The sequence below is a fragment of the Chrysochloris asiatica genome, unplaced genomic scaffold (assembly GCF_000296735.1).
Source record: "Chrysochloris asiatica unplaced genomic scaffold, ChrAsi1.0 scaffold00016, whole genome shotgun sequence".
Lineage (NCBI taxonomy): Eukaryota > Metazoa > Chordata > Mammalia > Afrosoricida > Chrysochloridae > Chrysochloris > Chrysochloris asiatica.
Window position 1 is genome coordinate 16,298,559 of NW_006408534.1, and position 21,961 is coordinate 16,320,519.

Below are 21,961 nucleotides of genomic sequence, written 5' to 3' on the forward strand. Positions count from 1 at the left end.
GCTCCCAATACTTCTTTGATATTTATTATTCCTACTATTCTCCCGCTTACTCACTCTGCTCTAGCCTCAGACATTTGCATGTCTGCTTATAAAACTTCTCCATATTGTCATCATCCTCTCTTCCATTTCCTTTAGGCTATCCCTCAAATTCATCTTCTCTGAAGACCTGTTCAATTTTCCTGTTTTAAACATCAACTTTTCCCCTCTTGTACTTCTTATTCCTTTTCCTTACTTAATTTTTCCTCATAGCACTTAGCACCATCTGACACACTGTATTTTTTTTCTTGCCAAGCAAACTTCATTCAATGCAAGCACCATGAAGGCAAACATTTGTTTTTTTCACTGATGTATTCTTAGTGCCTGAAACAGTATCTGGTAAATAATGTTTTTGTCAAATGCCGTTGAGTCAGCAACCCTATATGGGGTTTCTGAGGAGCTCCTGGTGGGTTTGAACTGGCAACCTTGAAGTTCAAACTGACCTTGTGATCTAGTGTATTATCCTGTAGTGGTGCCACACCACGACTCAATAATGTGTTGATTGAAGACTTATATCCTGGTATTAATTTTAAAGTATTAATTCTTTAAAATAGCTATTGTGCAATATTTTAAATGACAAATCCTTTAATCTAAAGATTCTTAAGACTAATTGCAAATTAATTTTGAGCTGGAAAGTAATCAAGTGACTTAATCTCCTTATTTGGGGTGATAAAAACCACAAACCAAAAGACTCATTCAAAACCCTGAAACTGGCTCACTACACTAGTCTTTCTACTTTTATATATAATTGAACATTTCCATAATAAAAGCATTAAAAATATTTTCAAGAAGAGTTAGAGTGAAAATTTAAAGCCTAAACTTGGATGTACATGAATCTCTAAACATAGTATGTTCTATGTGAAGCCTTTTGCCAGTTGACTTTGGTTGAACTTTAAAATTTAATCTCGCTTACTAAGTAATTATCATTTAAAATATAATTGCTAACATCAGAAGAATGTTAAAATGGATTAAAAAAAAAAAAGCTTTGTTTTGTAAAAATTTCTAAGTTTAAAAGTAAAATGAACATGAAATATGCCGCCTAAAATTTAGTTCAGGCAGATGTATGAGAAATTATATTTAGAACCAAGTAGAAATGAGCAGGACTGGCTCTACACATATGGGGGAAACAATTCCAGGTAGGGCATTTGTTCTTGTCAGAGGAAGGCCTTCCTGTTCATTGGCGTGTTTCATCTACTTGCTGAGTTCAGTCACTCGACTTCCAGAAGCACTGGTTTTAAAGGCCAATCTAATAGAAATTTCACAGAACCATCTTATTCCTGTTGAATTTTACCATTAATCAACTCTTAGTAGCACTATTTTGTTGGTGGAAGAGACAGTAGGGCATTTGTATAAGCTCATTTTGAGAGGGAAAACTGCCATTTCTGTTTTTTCAATTGATACTATTAATTCAATCAGCCAATTTTCATTGGAGAGGTAATTTCATAATGATCCTGTATAGGATTTCTGAGGAACAGCTGGTAGGTTTGGACTGACAACCTTGTGGTGATCTTACAGTGCCACACCAGGTGAGGTTCCTATATTGTAAGACTTTCAAAATTTCCTAGTGCAATAAGGAACACTCACCAAGGTAGCATCATAACCTTGAATTCTTAGACATGTGTACAATCTTCCTTTAGCTTAACAATCCAGACTTTAGGGTGACAGCTCATTGTTTGGCTTATCCATTAGCTGTTTTACCTTATTTAAAAACGGCCTCTGAAAATATTTCTTCAACTAGCACTTACGAGCCTACTGTGTGTTAAACTGTAAGATTCTTTAAGCAGCTTACAATTAGGTGGGGAAAACAGAAAGATGTACAGATAGCCAAGTGCCAAATGGAGGCTTAAACACTGCAGTAAGTCAGTGCAGAGGAAAAGACTAATCTAAATGGGGGCCCTAGAGAGGGCTTCCTGTTAAAAGTACCTCAAATGAAGCCTTTAAGGATGAGCAGGAAAGAGAAAGAAGGGGCGTTATAAGCTGAGGGAGGAAAGTGAGTGTGGCAATGTGCAGAGATCATAGATGGTATATTCAAGAATGAAGATCAAATTAGTGTGGCAGAGAGGTATAGAGTGTAATGATGCTTAAAAGGCAGGCTGATTTCAGATCATCCTACTAAGCTACAGGCAAGACGTAGTCACTAATAGTTTCTGTAGACACTCTGTGTTTTAGAAAGATTTCTTGAATCAAGACTGTGTGAAGGGTGTATGTAATATGCATGAAATGTTACAATAATCCAAAGGAAGATGACGACATTCTGAATTTGGTGATTGTTAAGTGCTGTTGAATTGATTCCGACTCATAGAGATACTGTATAGGGTTTCTGAGCAGCGGCTGGTGAGTTTGAACTGCCAACCTTGCAGTTCAAACTGACCTTGCAGTCCAGTGCTTATCCTACAGCACCACACCAGGACTATGGTCAGTAATTGTAGTTGTTAAGGCTGTTGAGTCAGTTCCGACTCATAGCATCCCTGTATAAGGTTTCTGAGGAGCAGCTTGTCAGTTTGAACTGCCTGACCTTCAAGTTCAAGCCGACCTTAAAGTCAAGTACATATGCTACAGCGTCTCACAAGGACTCCCAGTCAGTAATTAGGAGCTAGAAACAAGACAGCTAAGAGTTACTAGAGAGGAAAGTTTCCTAGAATTTGGGAATAAGTGGGAGCATTGTTGAAAACAACCACTAACAGAATGATGATGCAACTAATTCAAATAAGGAACATAAGTGCTTACTTGTGAAGAAGTCAGTTGTTTGGTTTGGTGGGGAATCCATGTGATAATCTTCACCAGCTGGAAATCACCATCTTGAGACCTTGACAGGAGGAGTGACTTTAAGATGCAAGTGGCACAAAGAGTTGCAAGGGACAAGATGAAATTGTTCAAGAAGAGGATGAGGGCCTGCTTTAGAAATATTATCCTTACACGAATTTAAAATAGGAAAAAAAATCAGTAATCATTCAAAATTAATGCCATTTTATTTTCAAAATGTAAACGTCTGCAAATTTCTAAGGAAGTTGAGTTCTAGAGAACAATTTAAAACTTCTCAGATCTCCATAGTACCTTGGTGTCATTGTCTAATGGTGCTGTTTTAATAATTGTATTGTGCAATGGATTTCACCCCAAAGACCAAGAATTCATTGTTGGGCCTACTTCTTAGCTACCTGTCTCTAAACCTGAGCTCCAATGTGGCTGTGATTTCCTCTGCTTTACTAGATTTTGAAGATCACATGAGACTATCAAAATACCATAAAGATGTAGGCAATAATTGGTATATGAGGGAGCACAGTAGCTCTGTAGGATCAGCACTGGACTTCGAACCGTCTAAGAAAGGTGAGGTTTTCTGCTTCTGCAAAAGATGTACAACCTCGGAAACTATACAGTGTCTCTAAGAGTTGAAACTAACTTGACAGTAATTTTCAACATTATTGGCGCTGTGGACAGCAAGGTTGGTTTGAACCACAAGTTTGTAATTCAAACTCACCAGCCACTCCTCTTAAACCCTGTACAGGGTCATTAATTCAGAACTGACTCCACTCCATGGCACTTAACCACCAATACCTAGCCATTGCTAGGTTAATTAACTGAATGCAGAATCTCCATTGTAATGAAGCCAATTATCTTTGTACTTCACATTGTGCTTATCAATGTCTGTATCACTACATCTCATAATAAAATGGAGTAACTAAACAAATGTCAAAACACTAGACTAGGGTTTTTTGCTTTATTCTATAATCCCTGGGCACTGATGTGGGAGAAATTAGATACAAGTTCTTCTTTAAAAAATTTGAAATCTTTTCTCAAGGTAATGTCTCAGATTTGCTGCAGATACTAGTGGGCATTATTTGGTTCTGCTGCTTGCACAACCAACCAAAGGACACATGATTAGACCAGAGCCAGACCTCAGCAAAGTAGATTGTGGAGCCACAGAAAAAATGAGTGGTTCCAAGGTCGGATCAAAGAAGCTAAATTTCCTAGGAGTCTACATTTGCTCTCTCACAAAAAAGATCCTGTCACCCTTTTTATACTTGTTCCACTTCACAAAAAAGTAAGTCTGCAGGTCTAAAGTCAGTCCTAAAACTAAGGAGAAATTAGAAGACTTGATTTAAGTTCTAATTCTACTGATAAAAAGTAGCATTTGTGTTATTAGTTTTTAGAATTTCTCTTTACAACTCTTCTCTCAAAGGACTGTAGAAGACACATGAGACAACACACAAGTACTTCAGAGATTGTTGTAGACAATGACTTTTCCCCAGAATGTTTTCCATATTGTCACCAGCTACAAGAGACTACCATTTTCTGTCAGTTTGTCGTACTGTGGTGGCTTGCGTATTGCTGTGTTGTTGGAAGCTATACCATTATTGGTGTTTAAAATACCAGCAGGGCCACCCGCGGTGGACAGGATTCAGCTGAGCTTCCAGACTCGGAAGGAGGAGGCAGATTACTTGTGAAGGTTTAAGCCACCAAAAACCTTATGACTAGCAGTGAAACACTGTCAGACAGCACCAGAATACTGACTCAATCTCAAGTGTAATGATCGTGAGGACGACGCTGGACCAGTTTTGTTTTCTTCGGTTGTGCATATGGTTGCTGAGTTGGAAACAACTTGACATCATCTAACAATAGACAAGAGACTACTGTGTAGGAAGTACAGAAGTTGGTGCTTCTGGCTGGGAAAGGCTACTTATGGAAGAGAATTTAGCTCTCAGCTAGCATAATTTCCAAAAGAAAATCCCAAAGCCTGTTTAGGTTCCTTCTGGAGCCAAAGGTTGATTTAAATAACTTTCAGCTCATCAACTGACATAATCCTAACAACATGTTTATGAGAGCTCATTACTCAATTGGTTAACAATGAAAAAAACACAGCTCTCTAGGGCTCTTTCCTGCTTCTAGGCCTCTATATATGCTTATTTCTCAGAAGACCTCTCCTTCCTCAGCTCTAAACCGAACTTCCTCTTCATCCTCCTATAAGTCACTTCAAATGCCGTTTCTTTTTCAAGGAAACATTCCTTAACACTTACTCTCAAAGCAATTTATAACTCTCCCCTATACCACTTAATCTGATTGTGATTATAATGATGTAAATCCCTCAATCGAAATATAAAGCCCTGCCTATATCCCTAAAGCCATAAAGACAAAAAAAATGCGTTAGATGAATAACTGAGACCAGAGTTTTATATTTTTTAATCTTGTTAAGAGCTCTCATGGCAGTTAAAATAAAGAATACTAAAACTATTCCTGGCACAAAAGATTCTGCCTGGAGGAATACTGCATTGGATAGTTCTCACCAATAAAAAGAATTTATCAGCCTAATTAAATCATTAAGATCTTCAGAGGTACAGAAATGATCAAGGATAAAGCTTGCTCCGAATTATTCACTTGATTCAAGCATCAACCAGAAGTCCGCACGACTTCCTTTGTCAGGGACTAGGAGACTGCTTCTTAGATCTTGTTTAGGTACTGAAACCATATTAGGCAAAAGCATAAAAATACTGCAAGTTTTTCTATTCCAACCTCACTTTTTCCTCAATGGTTTTTTGTGTGTTTTCCTAATGTACATCTTTGTTGTTGTTAAGTGCTGTCGAGTTGATTCTAATGCACAGCCACCCTGTATAGGGTTTCTGAGGAGCAGCCTGTGAGTCTGAACCACCGAACTTGCAGTTCAAACCAACCTTGTGGTTGAGAGCTAATCCTACAGCACCACACCAGGATTCCCCTACCTTAGGATAAATTTAAATCAACTCAGTCTTTCTAATCGAAGTATCAATTTTACTTTATTTCAACTGTGGGGCAAAAAGGTTTTATTCCCCTGTGTGATGCCTGACAACAGCTAGCAAACCTGTGTTTAAGTGTGAGGGAAACGTGCCTTCTCATGCCCTACAGAGAGTCCTTGGCAGTGCAAAGGGCCAAGTGTTAGGTTGTGAACTGAAAGGCTGGCACTTTGAGTCTACCCAAAAGCTCCTCAGAAGAAAGCCTGCTGATCTAATTCTGAAAAATGAGTTATTAAAAACCCTATGGAGCACAGTTCTTTTTTTTTTTTTTTCATTCCCCCTGATCCCTAGAATTACATTTGCTTACCTCTCTTACCTTGGCTCTATTAACTCAAATGTTGGTGAAATTTAGGCTGCCTTAGAAACACACTACCAAGAGACAGGATCAAATTGTTGTAAACTGCATTGGTACACCGAAGGAGCCTCTTTAAGTAAGATTAAAATCTGTACTGATAAATGTTAGCATATAAAAACCACCAGTTCTGGGACATACAGTATCTTGAGGCTCCACCAGGTCTAAGTACTTTGGTTATCCATAAAGTGCTACTTGAACCAGATCTCTGGGATCATGAAACAGCAGGTTCAGGGTGTTTGTCAGTCAAATGGCCAAAGTTAGAAGTTCCTCAAGGCCCACTACTATCATAACTTCACTTTGATGTTCTCAAATTTCATTGGACTGGTTCATATTAGAGTGACTTCCAGGATCTTTGGCTTCAGGGATCCTTTCTTTTATTAACTTTTAGTTACTCATTAGTTGTTTTGGGCTTTGACAATTCCTACAGGACTGCAGATTTCATTTCTTCCCTGTAAATGAAGAGGCAACCCATGAGGTTGTTTAACAAATTCTATAAGTGGAAAAGTTAACTTCCTGTGGAATGAAAGGAATTACATAGGAAGCAAGCAATTTTATTTTCCTCAAATGTAGCAATAATTTTAATCTGTACATACATAAAACAAACAGTGCAATTATAAAACCTTGAAGGTGACATGCATACTTTAAGGTGCAGTTGGGATGGGGAAGGATGTTAACATCTCCAATTTTCCTTATCATTTTTTTTTTTTTTCTTCCTAGTTCCTTATGTGAAAAGTACTGAGTCAGGAAACTTCATCTGGAATGCTGAAGTTCAAGGTGAACTTCCTGAAGTTTGCACATCTAAATATCACAAACAAAACGGAAATGACCTCCTATAGCAGTTTAGTAGGAACTAGAGTAATATGGCTGGGCAGTCAAGCTGGGAATGAATGAAATCAAGGATGCACTTTCTGAAAAACTAAAAGAGATGTTTGTAATTGAGTGTCCTATTTGTTTCATAGATGCTACCCATTTTGAGCCCTTCCATCAAATCTTTTTATTCGATATAGTTTCTGAATAGATGCTGTTCAGTGGAGTTGTTTGTAACTAGGGGTAGTGAGGTGCAGAAGGAGGACCTGGGAAAATGGCTTCTTCCTTGCAGTCTGAGTCCATGCTCCTCTTCCACGGTTAGCTCTTATGGCCTTTTCTCTGCCATGGAAACAGAGGTGCAGAATTGTCAGATGTTGCCATCATTCACGGGCCCAAAGGTGCAGGTACAGGTGCCTGATAGGGTGCTACCTTTGCTTCTTCCACAACACCTTTCTCAAGCTCTCCTGGCCTTGAAGTGGAACTTCTAGAACTAGAGAGTCAGTTCACTGGGTCCTTAACTCAGAGGCCGGAATGAGACCGGACGTGGCAGAGTGACAAAACACAAAGGGAAAATATGGTACCAATTAGCCTCACAGCAGATTAGAGAAATTTATATTTGCACTGGTGAAAATTCAAACTCCCAAAGTCAACCTAAAAAAAAAAATGAAGATTTTCTTTGAGTACTCATTTTTCTCTGTACAAGTAGCCTGTGCACTTCTGGTGACGATTCCTTGCAGTGCTCCCAAATGAGCTGATCCCAGGGACACTCGGGCAGTGTGCGCTAGAGTTCCACCTGAGACAGCTCTTTCTGGCAGTGGCATTTTGATCTGAACCCCAAAGTAAATCCATTCTTGGCATCACAGTTATTAAAATAATGAAGTATTATTAGCCAAATGTAACTGCAATTCAATCAATGTTATATTTCACACACAAATTTAGAAAAATCAAGAGTATGATAATAAAAGCATAAAATTAAACAGAATAAATTTCTACAATCAGATATATTTACAGTGAGATTTAACGGGAAAAATAAGCTACTTGGATCATAAATTTAATTTTATTTTAAATAACTTTAGCTACCTTAGCTGTTAATACAATAAAAGCAGAAAACAGGCTGCCTTTTTTCCCCAGATTTAATCAGAAAATCGTATCTACAATAATTGACAGAACTCACTTGTTGTCCTTCACCCATCTCATCAAAAAATTATTGCATTTCCCCCAAACTGTATATATTTTTTGGATTCCTCTGTGAATATACTCATTTCTTCCTCTCTCCTGGAGGCATCTTGGTTTAAATCCATCTTAAAAAAAGGGGTACGTATGTGGAGGCAAAATATTCTCTTGAAGCCAACAATATAAAGTTGCTAGAAGAAGCTGATTGTACACACAAGCTGCCTGGGGTAGGGTTAGGGGAGGGCTGTTGAATTAGAGAAACACGACAGCCTTTGGTGAGCGGGCTCAGGCAAAGCCCCACCAGGCCCTTCTTCCTCAGCAGGGTCAGGATTGAGCCGGCGGGAGCTTCATCTTCCCCTTGGAACTTGTCGTTTTGGTTCTCCTCCAAAAGCCTTCATCCAGATAAGAAGCCAATGATTATAAAAATAAGAACAATTCAATTTGGCTCAAGAAATAGATTGTCCAACTGTTCTGCCTTGTTATTTTTTCTTCAATATCCAAGGCCTTTACAAAGAAACAAACAAAAACATCTCTCAATCTCCCAATAAAAGTGAACTCCTTCTTTTAAATTTATTTTTTGCTCCAAATACTACGACCTGAAGAATGGCTGCAGATTGAGATATCAAAAATCTCAGAAAAATATATATTTGTATATCTCTGTATGTCTATTATTTAAATTTCACATTCCTTTAAAAGTGGTTATTCAGTCAGTAGCTGCTGAAGGAGGCTCTTCGGCTGGGCCTGGGGGGTCTGTGGTCCTGACGTGGGTTTTTGAGTTCCCAGTGGACCAGGTTGGTTCAGGTAAGGGTCCCCGCCTACCAGATTCACTGTACATTGGACGTCAGCAAACACCTGAACCTGTTGCACCTGCTGGAACACAAATAAAAGATGTGTTTAGACAGCAGGGTCTGCCCCCCCGGCTTATGAGTGGGTACTACTTGAAGTGGAAACTCACTAGAGCATTCCTCTAGTCTGTAGTCACCACAGAGAAGAACTCTTCTGTCTTCTTGTCCTACAAAAAGAAAATCGCTGCACTCATTTTGCTCAGGGTTCTGGAAAGTTCACACTTAAAAAATAAAATCAAAATCGGAATGGTCAAAGCCTCCTACAGGGTTGCCATCAACACTGAAAGTGAACATCATTGCTAATATTTCCAAGATTGGGAAAAGCCCAGTTTCAGAGACTGGGTATCCAGTGGTGGGTTTTAAAAAAAATATATGTTATTTGGAAAACTGACTTCAACGCATTCTATAGATGACTTTAATAAATATAAAAAACCTTTATGCTGTCACTGAAAAATTAAGGACTTTAACCCAGTTTTAGCAAAAACCACCACAACTCAATAATAGGACAATTGCTTTACTAAATTACTGTCCAGAAGATTTGCGTGTTACCTAAACAGAGTATTACAAAGCTCCTGTATACTGGTTTTAAAATTACAGCATAGTATCTGTAGAACAATTTTATATTTGACATCTAATCTACTTAAACACATGACCTAAAATAACAATAAATCTACTAGTTGAGAACAGTGTGAAATTTCCCTTTAACAATTTTTAGTAACAATACAAATTTCTTAAAATGTCTCAATCAGCACAGTTCTAACATTTTCTATTGAAAAAAACAAAAGCCAGAAGTTAGTCTTTTACCAACCAGCCTTATGAAAAGTCACTTGTAGGGTTGATTACGGTCAATACCACTCTTGTGAATGTTCTAGACCAGGTATGGAGATGCCTTCATTTGGATCCCTAAATAAGTGCCTCAAACTTTTGTTCTACTCCTTCCTCACCTGTAACACATCCATGAGTGATGTAGTTTTCTTGGTCATTCATCACTAACCCACGTCAATTACACTCAGGTCTTCTAAAAACTTTTCTATCCTGTTGTTGTTAAGTACTGTGGAGTCGGTTCCGACTCATACTGACCCTACACAGGGTTTCCGAGGCTGTAAATCTTTACAGGAGCAGACCGCCTCACCTTTGTCCTGTGGAACTGCTGGTAGTTTCAAACTGCCTACCTTGAGGTTAGCACCCTGATTTGTAACCGCTATGCTACCAGAGCTCCTTTATATCCCAGCCTAGTAAAAATTGTTTCCACTAACTTTCAACGACCAAATAGCAAGGTCTCCATCAAATTTCTACATCAGTCTAGTTCTCGGTCTCTTCCCACAATCTATTTACATCTCTGCTCTACATCGTCTCACAGCAAATAGACATCCCCCAAACTGTGCTCTTTTGTGTGTGTATGTATGCCTACTAAAGTTGATCTCAAGTAGTATTACTGCTCTCCTCATCCTTCTTTTCCCAGTTTCCCAAACACTGATCCTTGCATATACTCCCATTTTTTTTTTTATCTCTCCTAGTGTATCTAATATGCATCACTCTTCTGAGTCTATTCTCTAGCTGCCTCTGTGCCCTGCCTTCACTTTTGTGCTTTATAACTTCTCATTCCTTCTAGAGCTTTACCCCTGAGCGTCTTCCTCCCCAAGGCAACACACTCCTAGTGGCTCCCTTCTTATTGCTCTACTCTTATGTTTTTCTATAATTTCTTTTGTTTTGCCACCTTGCCAAATACAGGTAACTCCCAAGATCCCCTAGTCCTCCTTTCTCTGATGTTTTTCTCCTTTTTTGTTTATCTGTCTCTGTATTTCTATCTGCTTAACACACACACAGTGGTACAAACAGAGATTTCTTCAGAAAATTGCTTCTGCCATTGAAACTGGAGTATAAACTATAATGCTTGTAAGCACTGCCAGGTTATTCATTTATTTTTAAAGAACAACCTATAAAATTTCACATGCTAAGATACCTCAATACAAAAACTTGGGGTACAGTATAAGGTGTTCCCAATACTTAAAATCAGTCTTGATTTTAAAGGGCATGATAAAATCAACTAGAGAAAAAATTCCACTTCTTTAAAGAGAATCATTTTTTATGGTAACCTATTTTTAAATAAAAAGAATTGAAATGAGCAAACAAAACTCTAAAAAGGACATATTGAAACCATTTGAAGGCTTGCTAAAAAGGGGGCCACATTGTACCCAAACCAGATCTCAAGGGACATCTTACAATGCCACACCTCTATAGATAAGCAAAATGTGATACAAAAGGGGTTTGCCAGGTGAGGAGAATGATGTGAGAGCTGAGGGCCAACCTCAGATGATGTTCCAGCAAAGTTTTTGGTTCAATTTAAATACTGCCCCAAGGCTTAGGAACATTTAAACTTGGTTGTTTTACTTTAGCTAGTTTGTCAAGCTGCAAAGGATGTGTGTCCGTAGCTGTGATAATGGAGAATATCGTTTTCTCTGAAAAGACAAGATTGTCATGACAAAAGCCCTCTCTTTCCCCTCACAGGACTCAAAGCCTATTGTTCAGACTGACTGTGGGCATAGCCTGTTAATGGGCCTTTCTCCTCCTGAGCTGGCTGCCTACCGGGTGCTCCTCCCTTCATCTCTTCTGCCCCAAGATGAAGTCTAAACTAACACTTTTATCATTGTTTAATACAGATACTGTTTGTTCGCTACAGGTGAATGAATAGTCAGTACTTCACAAGGAGCTCTGGTTGTCTAGTGCTTACGAGTTGGGCTGCTACCAGCCATTCCACAGAGAAAGTGGAAGAGATTCCCCGGCACACCACCACCACTCACCTGTAGCACTGAATATAAATCCTGTAGTGTAGCCTTCAAGCCCCTGTAAATCTGTCCCTGTCTACTTTACCAATTCTAATTCCTAAGTGTTCTCATTATAAACCTTTATTACTTTATAAAGTAGATTTAACTTTGTGGGACTATGCTAGAATATTTCCTATTTCCTGTCCTCTATTTCTAATCCCCTGTGCTTTCAAATTCACTCCCTGTACCAGCCTAGCTTCCAACAACCATAACACCTTCACTCTGCCTTTATAACTGTCCTTCAAGGCCCAGCTCAGACCTGGTTCCTGTGGAAATGTTCTTCTGATCACCTCAGTAGTTATGTCCCTTCTTACTTGTAACATAAATTTGAGCTTGCTTTTGTGGTCATGACACAATTTATGTGTCTATATGTTTTATCTTTCAATAGACCTTAAGTAGTATGGCAGAAAGAGCACAGACTTTGGTGTTAAAAAGACCTGGATTTGAACCTCAGCTTTGTCACTTTCTAGTTTTGTGAAATGTACATATAGTTAAACATCATTGGGTTCAATCTTCATCTGTGAAAAAAAGGAAAACAACAAGGCAATCTCCCTCATAAGATCATAGTGTGGAGGATGTGTGACACCAAGTCGGTTCCGACTCAGTCACCCTGAAGAATAGGGTTTCCAAGGCTGTAAATCTTTATAGGAACAGAAAGCCTTATCTTTCTCCCACAGAGTGGTTGGTAGATTCAAACTGCTGACCTTGCAAATTAGCAGCACAGCTCACAATCCACTACCTTAACGTGGCTCCTTTAATAGGATTACTGTTGTTGTTGTTGTGTGCCGTGGAGTCGATTCCGACTCACAGTGACCCTGTACAGGGTTTCCGAGGCTGTTACTCTTTACGGGAGCAGAAAGCCTCATCTTTCTCATGCAGAGCAGCTGGTAGTTTCTAACTGCTGACCTTGCGGTTCACAGCCCAATTCGTAACCACTACGCTACCAGAGCGACTTAATAGGATTGCAGTGAAGCTTAAATGAGATGAAGTGTATAGTGGCTAGCACAACGCCTGGCAAATTATAAGCATTTCAGAATGAATATGCCTTTTCCTCACTTCTTTCCACAATTCACCTAAAGGGCATATCTTATGCTTCTTTGTATTTTTCACCTTTAGCATAATACCTGCGTTATAATTAAAAAAAAATTTTTTTTTAAAAGAAACTAGAGAATAAATTATTAAAAATAAATTATAAAACCTCTAAAATTTCTACATTAGGCAAATATAAGGGAAGTGGACACCTTTGCTATTTGTACAGTTTTGAGACAAACTTCTAAAAGAAGGCAGAACACGCAGCAGAAACTCTTTTATCTGAATTTACGAGGCAGCTTCAAAAAGTTTGTGGAAAAATTAATTACCTTTTAATTCCAATTTTCCACGAATTTTCTGAAGCCTCCTCACACTGAGTACTCATGAGGTATTTTGATTGTGCATGAGTTTCAGCACAGGGTTTACTTACAAAGTAATACTTAGTAGCCACCATTTGCCATCCTTTTATTCTGTCTGAGCACTAGGTTAAACCTTCTGAAAGCTTAACCCATTTAACCTTTGTAACAACCCTACAAGCTGGCATCTTGTTAGTTCTGATAGTTATACAGCAGCTCAAGAAAGTTGGGTAACATATCCATGACACAGCTAAGAATAGGGCCAGAACTCATTCCCAGGCCTGACTCCCAACGTCAACCTCTTAACTAGGATGCTGCAGGAAGTCCCCTGGGTATCTAGAATGCACTTAACAGCTCTGGACTCAGAATTTTCTTACTGACCTGGGTTCCATCTGCTTCTGTTTTTAGAAGGTCAGTGGATGAGAGTTGGTTGCAGTAGAGGCCTGTGTGTCTCAGTGCTGGATCATTCATCTGTGAATATAAATATAAGGGCCAAATTACAAGCTAGTTGTTTAATTTGAAGACCAAAATTTTCAATGAAAAACACTTCCATTAACAGAAGGACAGCTGAGATGAAATGCTTAGCAATCTACTGTGTTTTATAAATCAGGAAAGTCGTTTCCCTTGTGGGGGATGGTAAGGACTGTTACGAGAGCATGAGGAGGGCTTCAGGCCTCTTGTTCTGGGTGGGAGTTATTTGGATATGCTCAGTTTGTAAACTCACTGATTTGTTCAGTTTTATTTTACATACGATACTTCAATGAAAAATTAATTTGCAAAAAAAGAAAAAACAGGTTCTTAGGAATGAAATTCATCCTACTGTTAGAAACCTAAAAAACTTCCAACAAACTTATGAGAAATAAAGGCACTTGAGACACTGAAAGGAGTCCGATGTGACGTGTGGGTTACTGCGCTGGATTGCAAAGTTGGTTTGAACCACAAGGTTGGTGGTTCAAGCTCACCAGCTGCTCCATTTAACAATTAAGACACTGAATAAAAGGCGCGATGAAGAGATGGAAAACAAATGAAGTGAGTTCTACAGCTACCCAGTCTACTGCTGCTGTTGTTGTTGTTAAGTGCTGTCAAGTCGGTTCCAACCCATGATGCAGGTAAGAGAACTGATAGATATAAATACTTAACAATGCTATTAGAACAACTAGATTCCATATGTTCAGGAAGTTAGAGGAAAGACTGAAAACATTTTAGAGATATGGAAGATACAAAAAAGGCTCAAACTGAACTTCCAGAGGTGAACTGCAGTATTTGCAATGGAAACGACAGTGGGTAAAAGCAGCATCAGAATAGACACTGCATACAAAGATGAATACACCTGACAATATAGCAATAGAAACTATCCAAAATGAAAAACACAGAGACAAAAAAAACAAAGAACAAAATCCCAGGGAATCACTGAGTTACTGGACAAGTGCCAGCGGCCACTACAGTGTAATTAAGAGTTCTTATAGAAGAGGACGTGGGTGGTGGCACAAAGAATATTTGAAGAAATAACAGATTAATTTTACTAAATTTGATGATAATTATAAACCCATGAACCAAGAAACGCAGTGCAGTGAATCCAGGCACAAGAAACATGAATGAAATGATACCAAGGCATATTATCATAATCACAATGCTTAAATCCAGAATAAAAAGAAAAACTGTGAAAACAGCTAGAGGGGGAAATAAACAGTCATGAATAGAGAACAGAGATAAGTAACAGCAGATATCTCATCAGGAATACTGCAGTGAATAACATCTTTAAACGAAATCTGTACACTTAGATTTTAGGGGAATAACTTTCAAAGAGGAGGGTGAAACAAAGACTTTTTCAGGCATATAAAAACTGATAATTATGGGAAGATGGGCACAAACAGACCATCTTTCTGACCCTCCCCACAGATAAAAGAAATACAACAAGTAAATGGTGCTTGGCTTTGAATGACTTTGAAATGGGGAGCAAAGAAAACCATTGGGGAACAGAAACAGGCAAGAATCAATGAATTGACAACGAGTCACATACGGCAGGAAAATTGCTTCTTACACCGTCCATGCCCCTTTCCCCAGCGCATGAACCTCCAGCTGCTGTGAACTGGGGGAGAGGCTCTAGATAAAGAAACAGCTCCCATAATGACCACAGCTTCTGCCTGTATAAAGGGACAGAACCCCAAGCATCTACTCTAAAATCCACAAGGCAGACTTTCCTGGGGTTTACTTGGAGGTGCCAGCACCAACCCCCAACAGCCTAGATACTGTCAGCTACAACCCTACTGTGAATTACTTCAGTAGTCTCACAGTGAGCTAGTCATCACTCTACCTGCCTAATTGCTAGAATCAGAAAGTAATTCAAAGTCATACATAAAAAGAAACATCCCTAAAGAAGGAAAATGCATGGACAAGTCTTAGGGCTAGTGGTATGGTATTTATATGTGATCACTGTAAATGTTTTGTCCTTTCTGGTTTTTAATAACAAATTTATGAAAAGCATGGATAAAGTTATGCTACAGGGCACGTGACATACAAAGACATAATTAGTGATTACAACAACAAAAGGGAAGGTAAGCAATAACACACATAAATTCTCATATGTTACTGGTTATGTCAGTACCAACTTACCCTAGAATGTTATAAATACAAGCTGCTAAATTTAATAGTCATGGTAAACAATAAGAAAATTTAATAAAAACAAACACAAAAGGAAAAGAGAAGGGGACCAAAATGCTCACTATATTAAACCAACAAAACACAAAAATAAGCAGTACTAACAAAGACAAAAGAAGTTTTAAGACACACAAAAACACAAATAACAAAATAGCAGAAGTGAGTCATTTCTTATTAGTAACTACAGTGACTATAAATGGACAAATGCTCCAATCAGAAAACAGAGTGGCTGAATAGATAAAAAAACAAGAGGCCAAAGGAACAGAAAAACATGATCATCTCTGTGGATTCAGAAAAAGCATTTGCTAAAAGCCAACAACCTTTCTTGATGAAAACACTACAGAAGAATGGAACAGAACGGACATTTCTCAATATGGTTCAGGGTATATATGAAAAGCTACAGCCAACATTATACATCATGGACAAAAACTGACTGCCTTCCCCTTGAAATTGGGAATAAGACAAAGGTGCCTGCTTCCACTCTCTTCTATTTAATATTAATAAAAATCCTTTGGTATTTTCTATATATAGGATCGTATCATCCTCAAATAGAGATAATTTTACTTCTTTTACAATTTTATTTCTTGTCTTATTGCACATACACACACTACTATATTCTTGTTGAATATATAGTTTCCAAAGATATTCATATCTAACAATGACCAACTAACAACAAAACAGTCATAAAAATGGAAAGGACTGGAATAGACATTTCACCAAAGAGGGCATTCTTTGGCTATCAAACACATGCAAAGACGTATCTTTTCTGATTGCACCATCAGAGAGGTGCAATCAAAACCACAATATATCATTTTACTCCCACTAGGATGTCCTGGTGTGGTTAATGCACTGGAATGCAAAGTTGGTTTGAACTGCAACGTCAGTGGTTCAAGCTCATCAACCGCTTCTCAGAAACCCTATGCAGGGTCGCTATGGGTTGGAACCAACTTGATGACATTTAACAACAACAATAACAAGAAGGAAGGCTAAGATTAAAACAAATAAGCAAAGCCCCGAAATAACAAATGTTGTTGAGGATGGTGGGAAAATTGGAACCTTTACCCACTGCTAGTGGGAGTGCAGCCAGAGTGCTCCTTGGAGGCCAAGATGGCTAAGCTTCGTCTCTTATACTTTGGACATATTGTCTGGAGGGAACAGTCGCTGGAGAAGGATGTCATGCTGGGTAAGGTGGAGGGTCAGAGAAAAAGAGGAAGACCCCTTCTCCAACGAGATGGAATGGCCAAGTGGCATCATTGATGGACTCAAGTGTGGCAGTGGTAGTGAGGTTGGCTCAGGATCGGACATTGTTTCGTTCTGCTGTGCATGGGGTCGCTATGAGTCGGTTTCGACTCGATGGCACCTGACAACAACAACAACAAGTGGGAGCGTAGTGGTTACAGGCTGTGTACCACAAGGTCAGCAGTTCGAAACTACCAGCTGTTCTGCAGGAGAAAGATGAGGCTTTCTGCTCCCGTAAAGATTTACAGGCCCGGAAACCCTGTACAGGGTCGCTATGAGTCGGAACCTACTCCACGGCACATAACAACAACAGCCTTTGTAGAAAACAGAGCTACCACATGACTCAGCAATTTGACTCCTAGGTATATACCCCAAAGATCTGAACGCAGGGACTCAAAAAGAGACTTGTACACCAATTTTCACTATAGCAGTATCATAATAGCCAAAAGGTGGAAATCACCTAGATGCCCATCAACAGATGGCTGACTGGATCAACAATCTGTACATCAAATGAATACTACTCAGCCACTAGGAGAAATGATGCTTTAATACACACAGTAACATGGATGTATCTGGAAGGCATTCTGCTGAAAAGTCAATTCCAAAAGGATGAATATGAAATCACTTATATAAGAAGATTAAGTAAAGGCAAATGTACAGAGAACAAAGTATAATGAAACAACAATAAAAAAAAGCAGAGTAAGTGCTGAGGTGTTTATGTACAACTAAAAACTAGGATTTTTTTTTTTTTTTTTGGTTTAGAGGTCAAGGGTTGTGGTTCCATTGGATATCCCAGTTAATTGGCTGATTAATATGTTTGGTGCTTTTAATCTTATCCCCCTAATTCCTTGCATAGTGTCTATGGCCTTGAAAGCTTACAAGTGGCCATCCAAGGCACAATATTTGGTCTCTCTTAGACAGGAGCAACAGGAAGGAGGATATGGAATGTGTGACTAACTGCCTTTATGAACTGTCTTCTTTGCCATGTAAAAATGGTTGAGTTGGTGTTATGTTTTGCTGTATATAACTTCCTACAGTTAGTTTTCAAGCAACACCCTAAATAACATAACAGCAACAAAAAAATTGGCTGTTTAAATAAAAAATAATAACTGCATTGTGGAGTTTGTCACAAATACAGACATAAGTGTACGACAACAATGCAATGGCTAGTAAAAAGAAATGGAAATACAGAGTTGTAAGGTTCTTTTACTATACATGTGGTGATGACCAAATTAAATGTAAATGGATTAAGCAGTCCTATTCAAAAACAGAAATTGTCAGATTGGAAAAAAGTACAAGACTCAACTATACACAAAACCTACTTTAAACATATTATCTTTTTACCTAATTCAGAACACTTTCATGATTTCATTTCAATTTAATAATGAATTATTCTAATGACTACGTAACAACAAGGATAATCTAGTTATTTTATTTTTCTAGAAAACATGGATCACTGTTGTTCCTTTTTGTTTTCTTTTCCTCATGGTAGGCTTACTATGGGGTGTGTGGTGACTCCATACGAGAAGCACTGGACTGTGAAACACATGGTCAGTGGTTTAAACTCACCAGCCACTCAGTGGGAGAAAGATGAGATTTTCTGCACCCACAAGATTTACAGCTTTGGAAATCCTATACAGGGTCGCTATGAATTAGAACCGACTCGATGGCACTTAATAACAGCAACAAGGTTACTATGCAATATTGGGAAACAGAAATGATTTTTTTCTTTTTTTAAATTCACTTTAAAAACAAACTCTATAGAAAAAGTAACCAGTTTTATATATCTAAGACTTGCTCTATCCAGAGTGCTCCTTGGAGGCCAAGATGACCAAACTTCATCTCTCATACTTCAGACATATTTGTCAGGAGGGACCAGTCACTGGAGAAGGATATCATGTTTGGTAAAGTGGAGGGTCAGAGAAAATGAGGAAGACCCTTAGTGAGATGGATTGGCCAAGTGGCAGCATCAATGGACTCAAGCGTGACAACAATAGTAAGGTTGGACCAGGATCGGGCAGTGTTTCGTTCTGCTGTGCATAATAAGGTCGCTATGAGTCAGTACCGACTCGATGGCACCTAACAACAACAACTAGGCTATGGATAGTCACAACAATCTACTTTGTGATTGCTAATCTACTTTACAGGAGTAGTAATTATTAGTAGTTTACTCTAATGATCTTCTTAAATGTCATTTATAATTTAGTCATTCTCTTGTTAAAAGTCTTCAGGAAGCACTAGGATAAACTTCCAACACTTAGTTGGATTATTGTTATTGTTGTTGCTGTTGGAAGTGTTCTCTATTTGGTTCTGACTCATAGTGACCCTGTACAGGGTTTCTGAGGCTGTAAATCTTCAGCTGATAGATTCAAACTGCTGACTTTTTGGTTAGCAGCCTAATGTGCGACCCGCTACCCTACCAGTGTTCATAATCTGCTGTGATTATAATATAGAATATCCCCAACATTTATTAGGTTTGTTGACCTTTATTCCTGCCTAGATTACTTCCTAACATAGCTATTCTTGGTTTTTTTTTTTTCCATGTAAATTTCCCATGAAGTCTTCCCTAACCAGGACTGATTCCTTTTAAATCCTCAAGATTCATTTGAACATAACCCCTTTATCTGACATAAATATTTAGGGTTCTATGGGGCCTCATCTCTTACATAGTTTTACTGTCCTATTGATTAAACTGATCCTTTGTTCATGTTGTATCTCCTCAACTTGCTAATATGTATCTCCCACAGAGACATCTTTATGTAAGTAAATCATAAATATTTGTTTAACTACAAGGGAGAAATGAGAAAAATGTGTTAACAAAAAAGGGGTAAATTCTAAGCCAATGTATTATTGTATGTCACATGTTATTCTAAGCCAATATATTATATGAGGTTAAGTCAAGAAGTATTGCTACTAAGCTTCCAGTTCATACATGCACTGGTTTATTCCAAACAAAATGTACATAAACATGGCTCTTTGATTAGTGGATGGTTGCAGACAAGTTTTCTGAGTAATACACTTGTCAATCTCACTAGACAACTTCACAAAAAAGATCCAATCAAAACAATGGCCTCTGTGGGGATCTGCTGAGCCAGTTAAACTCAAGGCGAGAAGTCTACTCAGAAGGTTATGGAAACTACTTTTTAGTATCCCAAAGGGATTATCTTGATAGACTTTCTCAAAGGACACTGGACAATCATGGGGGTTTATTACAAAGTTTTAAGAAAATTGCAATTGTGAGAAAAGGCCAGGAAAGTTGCACTGAGAGATTTTTTTCCATCACAACAATGAGGGTAAAGAGGGCTGTGCTATGAGAATTTTATTGGAAAAACTTATCCCATCCACCCTGCAGTCTTGATCTTGTCCCTCAGACTTTTCATTCTCCAAACTCACAGAACACTTGAAAGTACCATGATTTGAATGCCTTCAGGATGCCAAAACTACCATCTTGATGTGGTATTAATCAAAGAGTATTAATGTGGTATTAAACATTGAAAGGTTAGAGAGATGGAAACACTACTTTTAGAAGTGTATGTGTATGGACCTAGATGGAGAATATGTTCAAAACCAGTAACTTCATATTTTGATATTTTTGTTTTAAAAAATGATTTTATAGCAGTACTTTTGGGCTTACCTTCATATAGAGTATTTTATATGGACTCTTAAAACACTAAAATCTCATGAGACTAAATTGTATGTCGTTGTTAGGTGCCATTGAGTTACTATGGATCCACCGCGACCTTATGTACAGCAGAACGAAACACTGCACGATCCTGGGCCAACCTCACTACCACTGCCACACTTGAGTCCATCGATGCTGCCACTTGGCCAATCCATCTCGTTGGAGGTCTTCCTCTTTTTCTCTGACCCTCTCTCTACCTTACCAAACATGATATCCTTCTCCAATGAATTGTACAGTACCTATCAAAATTTCAATCATCTATTTAAAGGGTCAATAATTATCAAAAGATGATGAGAAAGAATAGAGAAAGAATGAAGAAGCATGGTCTTTTTTGTTAAAGCATGGCCATTTCTGTGGTGCGGTGCGATGTGGCGATGTGTGTGTAGCTAGAGTGTGCTACATACCTGCTCAGGGCAAACAGTGTTCATTCCTTGCATCTGTAAAGAGCTCATCTGCATCTGGCCCATCATTGGGTTCATGTTCTGCACATTTGTGTTTCCACCTGCCATGGACACGGTGATGCTCATATTGTTGTACACTCCTGGTTGTGCAGGTGTGGGCTGGTTCTGGACAGCTTGACTGAACACACTGTTAACTCAAAAACAACACAGATTACATCCACTGGTCATGAACATGGGGATAATGTGACAGGGTTCTGATTCTTTTTAATTATAAGATTGAATTCCAAATAGAATATTCTACCTTCTCAGGTTACATGTAAGATTATATTATATGACAACATAATTCAGATACATTCTGAGCTCTATACAAAGGGCTTAATAATTAGAAAGCACTCATTATACGTTAGGAGCTCTGGTAGCGTAGTGGTTACGAATTGGGCTGCGAATTGCAAGGTCAGCAGTTCGAAACTACCAGCTGTTTCCACGGGAGAAAGATGAGGCGTTCTGCTCCCGTAAATATTTACAGCCTTGGAAACCCTGTACAGCGTCCTATGAATCGGAACCAACTCCACATCACATAACCAACCAACCAACTATTATATGTTATAATTATCTGGTCCAGTATCTGAGATGTTGTTGTTGTTGTAATGTGACGTGGAGTCAGTTCTGACTCATAGCGACCCTGTACAGGGTTTCCGAGGCTGTAAATCTTTACGGAAGCAGAAAGTCTCATCTTTCTCCTGTGGAACAGCTGGTAATTACGAACTGCTGACCTTGAGGTTCACAGCCCGAT

General features: G+C 38.6%; 1 protein-coding gene across 3 annotated transcripts in view; it reads right to left on the bottom strand.

Annotated features, from left to right (window-relative positions):
• Positions 1-6,504: 6,504 nt before the first annotated feature.
• Positions 6,505-21,961, bottom strand: part of NCOA1 (nuclear receptor coactivator 1) — a 140,739-nt gene continuing 125,282 nt past the window's right edge. The window contains exons 18-21 of one of the 3 annotated variants that reach the window (XM_006835238.1): positions 21,172-21,355; positions 13,570-13,659; positions 9,089-9,145; positions 6,505-9,003 (exon numbers count right to left, since the gene is read on the bottom strand). In XM_006835238.1, coding sequence (XP_006835301.1) covers positions 9,101-9,145; positions 13,570-13,659; positions 21,172-21,355 — 319 coding nt within the window. In that variant the 3' untranslated portion in view covers positions 6,505-9,003; positions 9,089-9,100. The remainder of the gene's footprint in view (positions 9,004-9,088; positions 9,146-13,569; positions 13,660-21,171; positions 21,356-21,961) is intronic. The other 2 variants (XM_006835236.1, XM_006835237.1) reach the window with 2 other exon arrangements.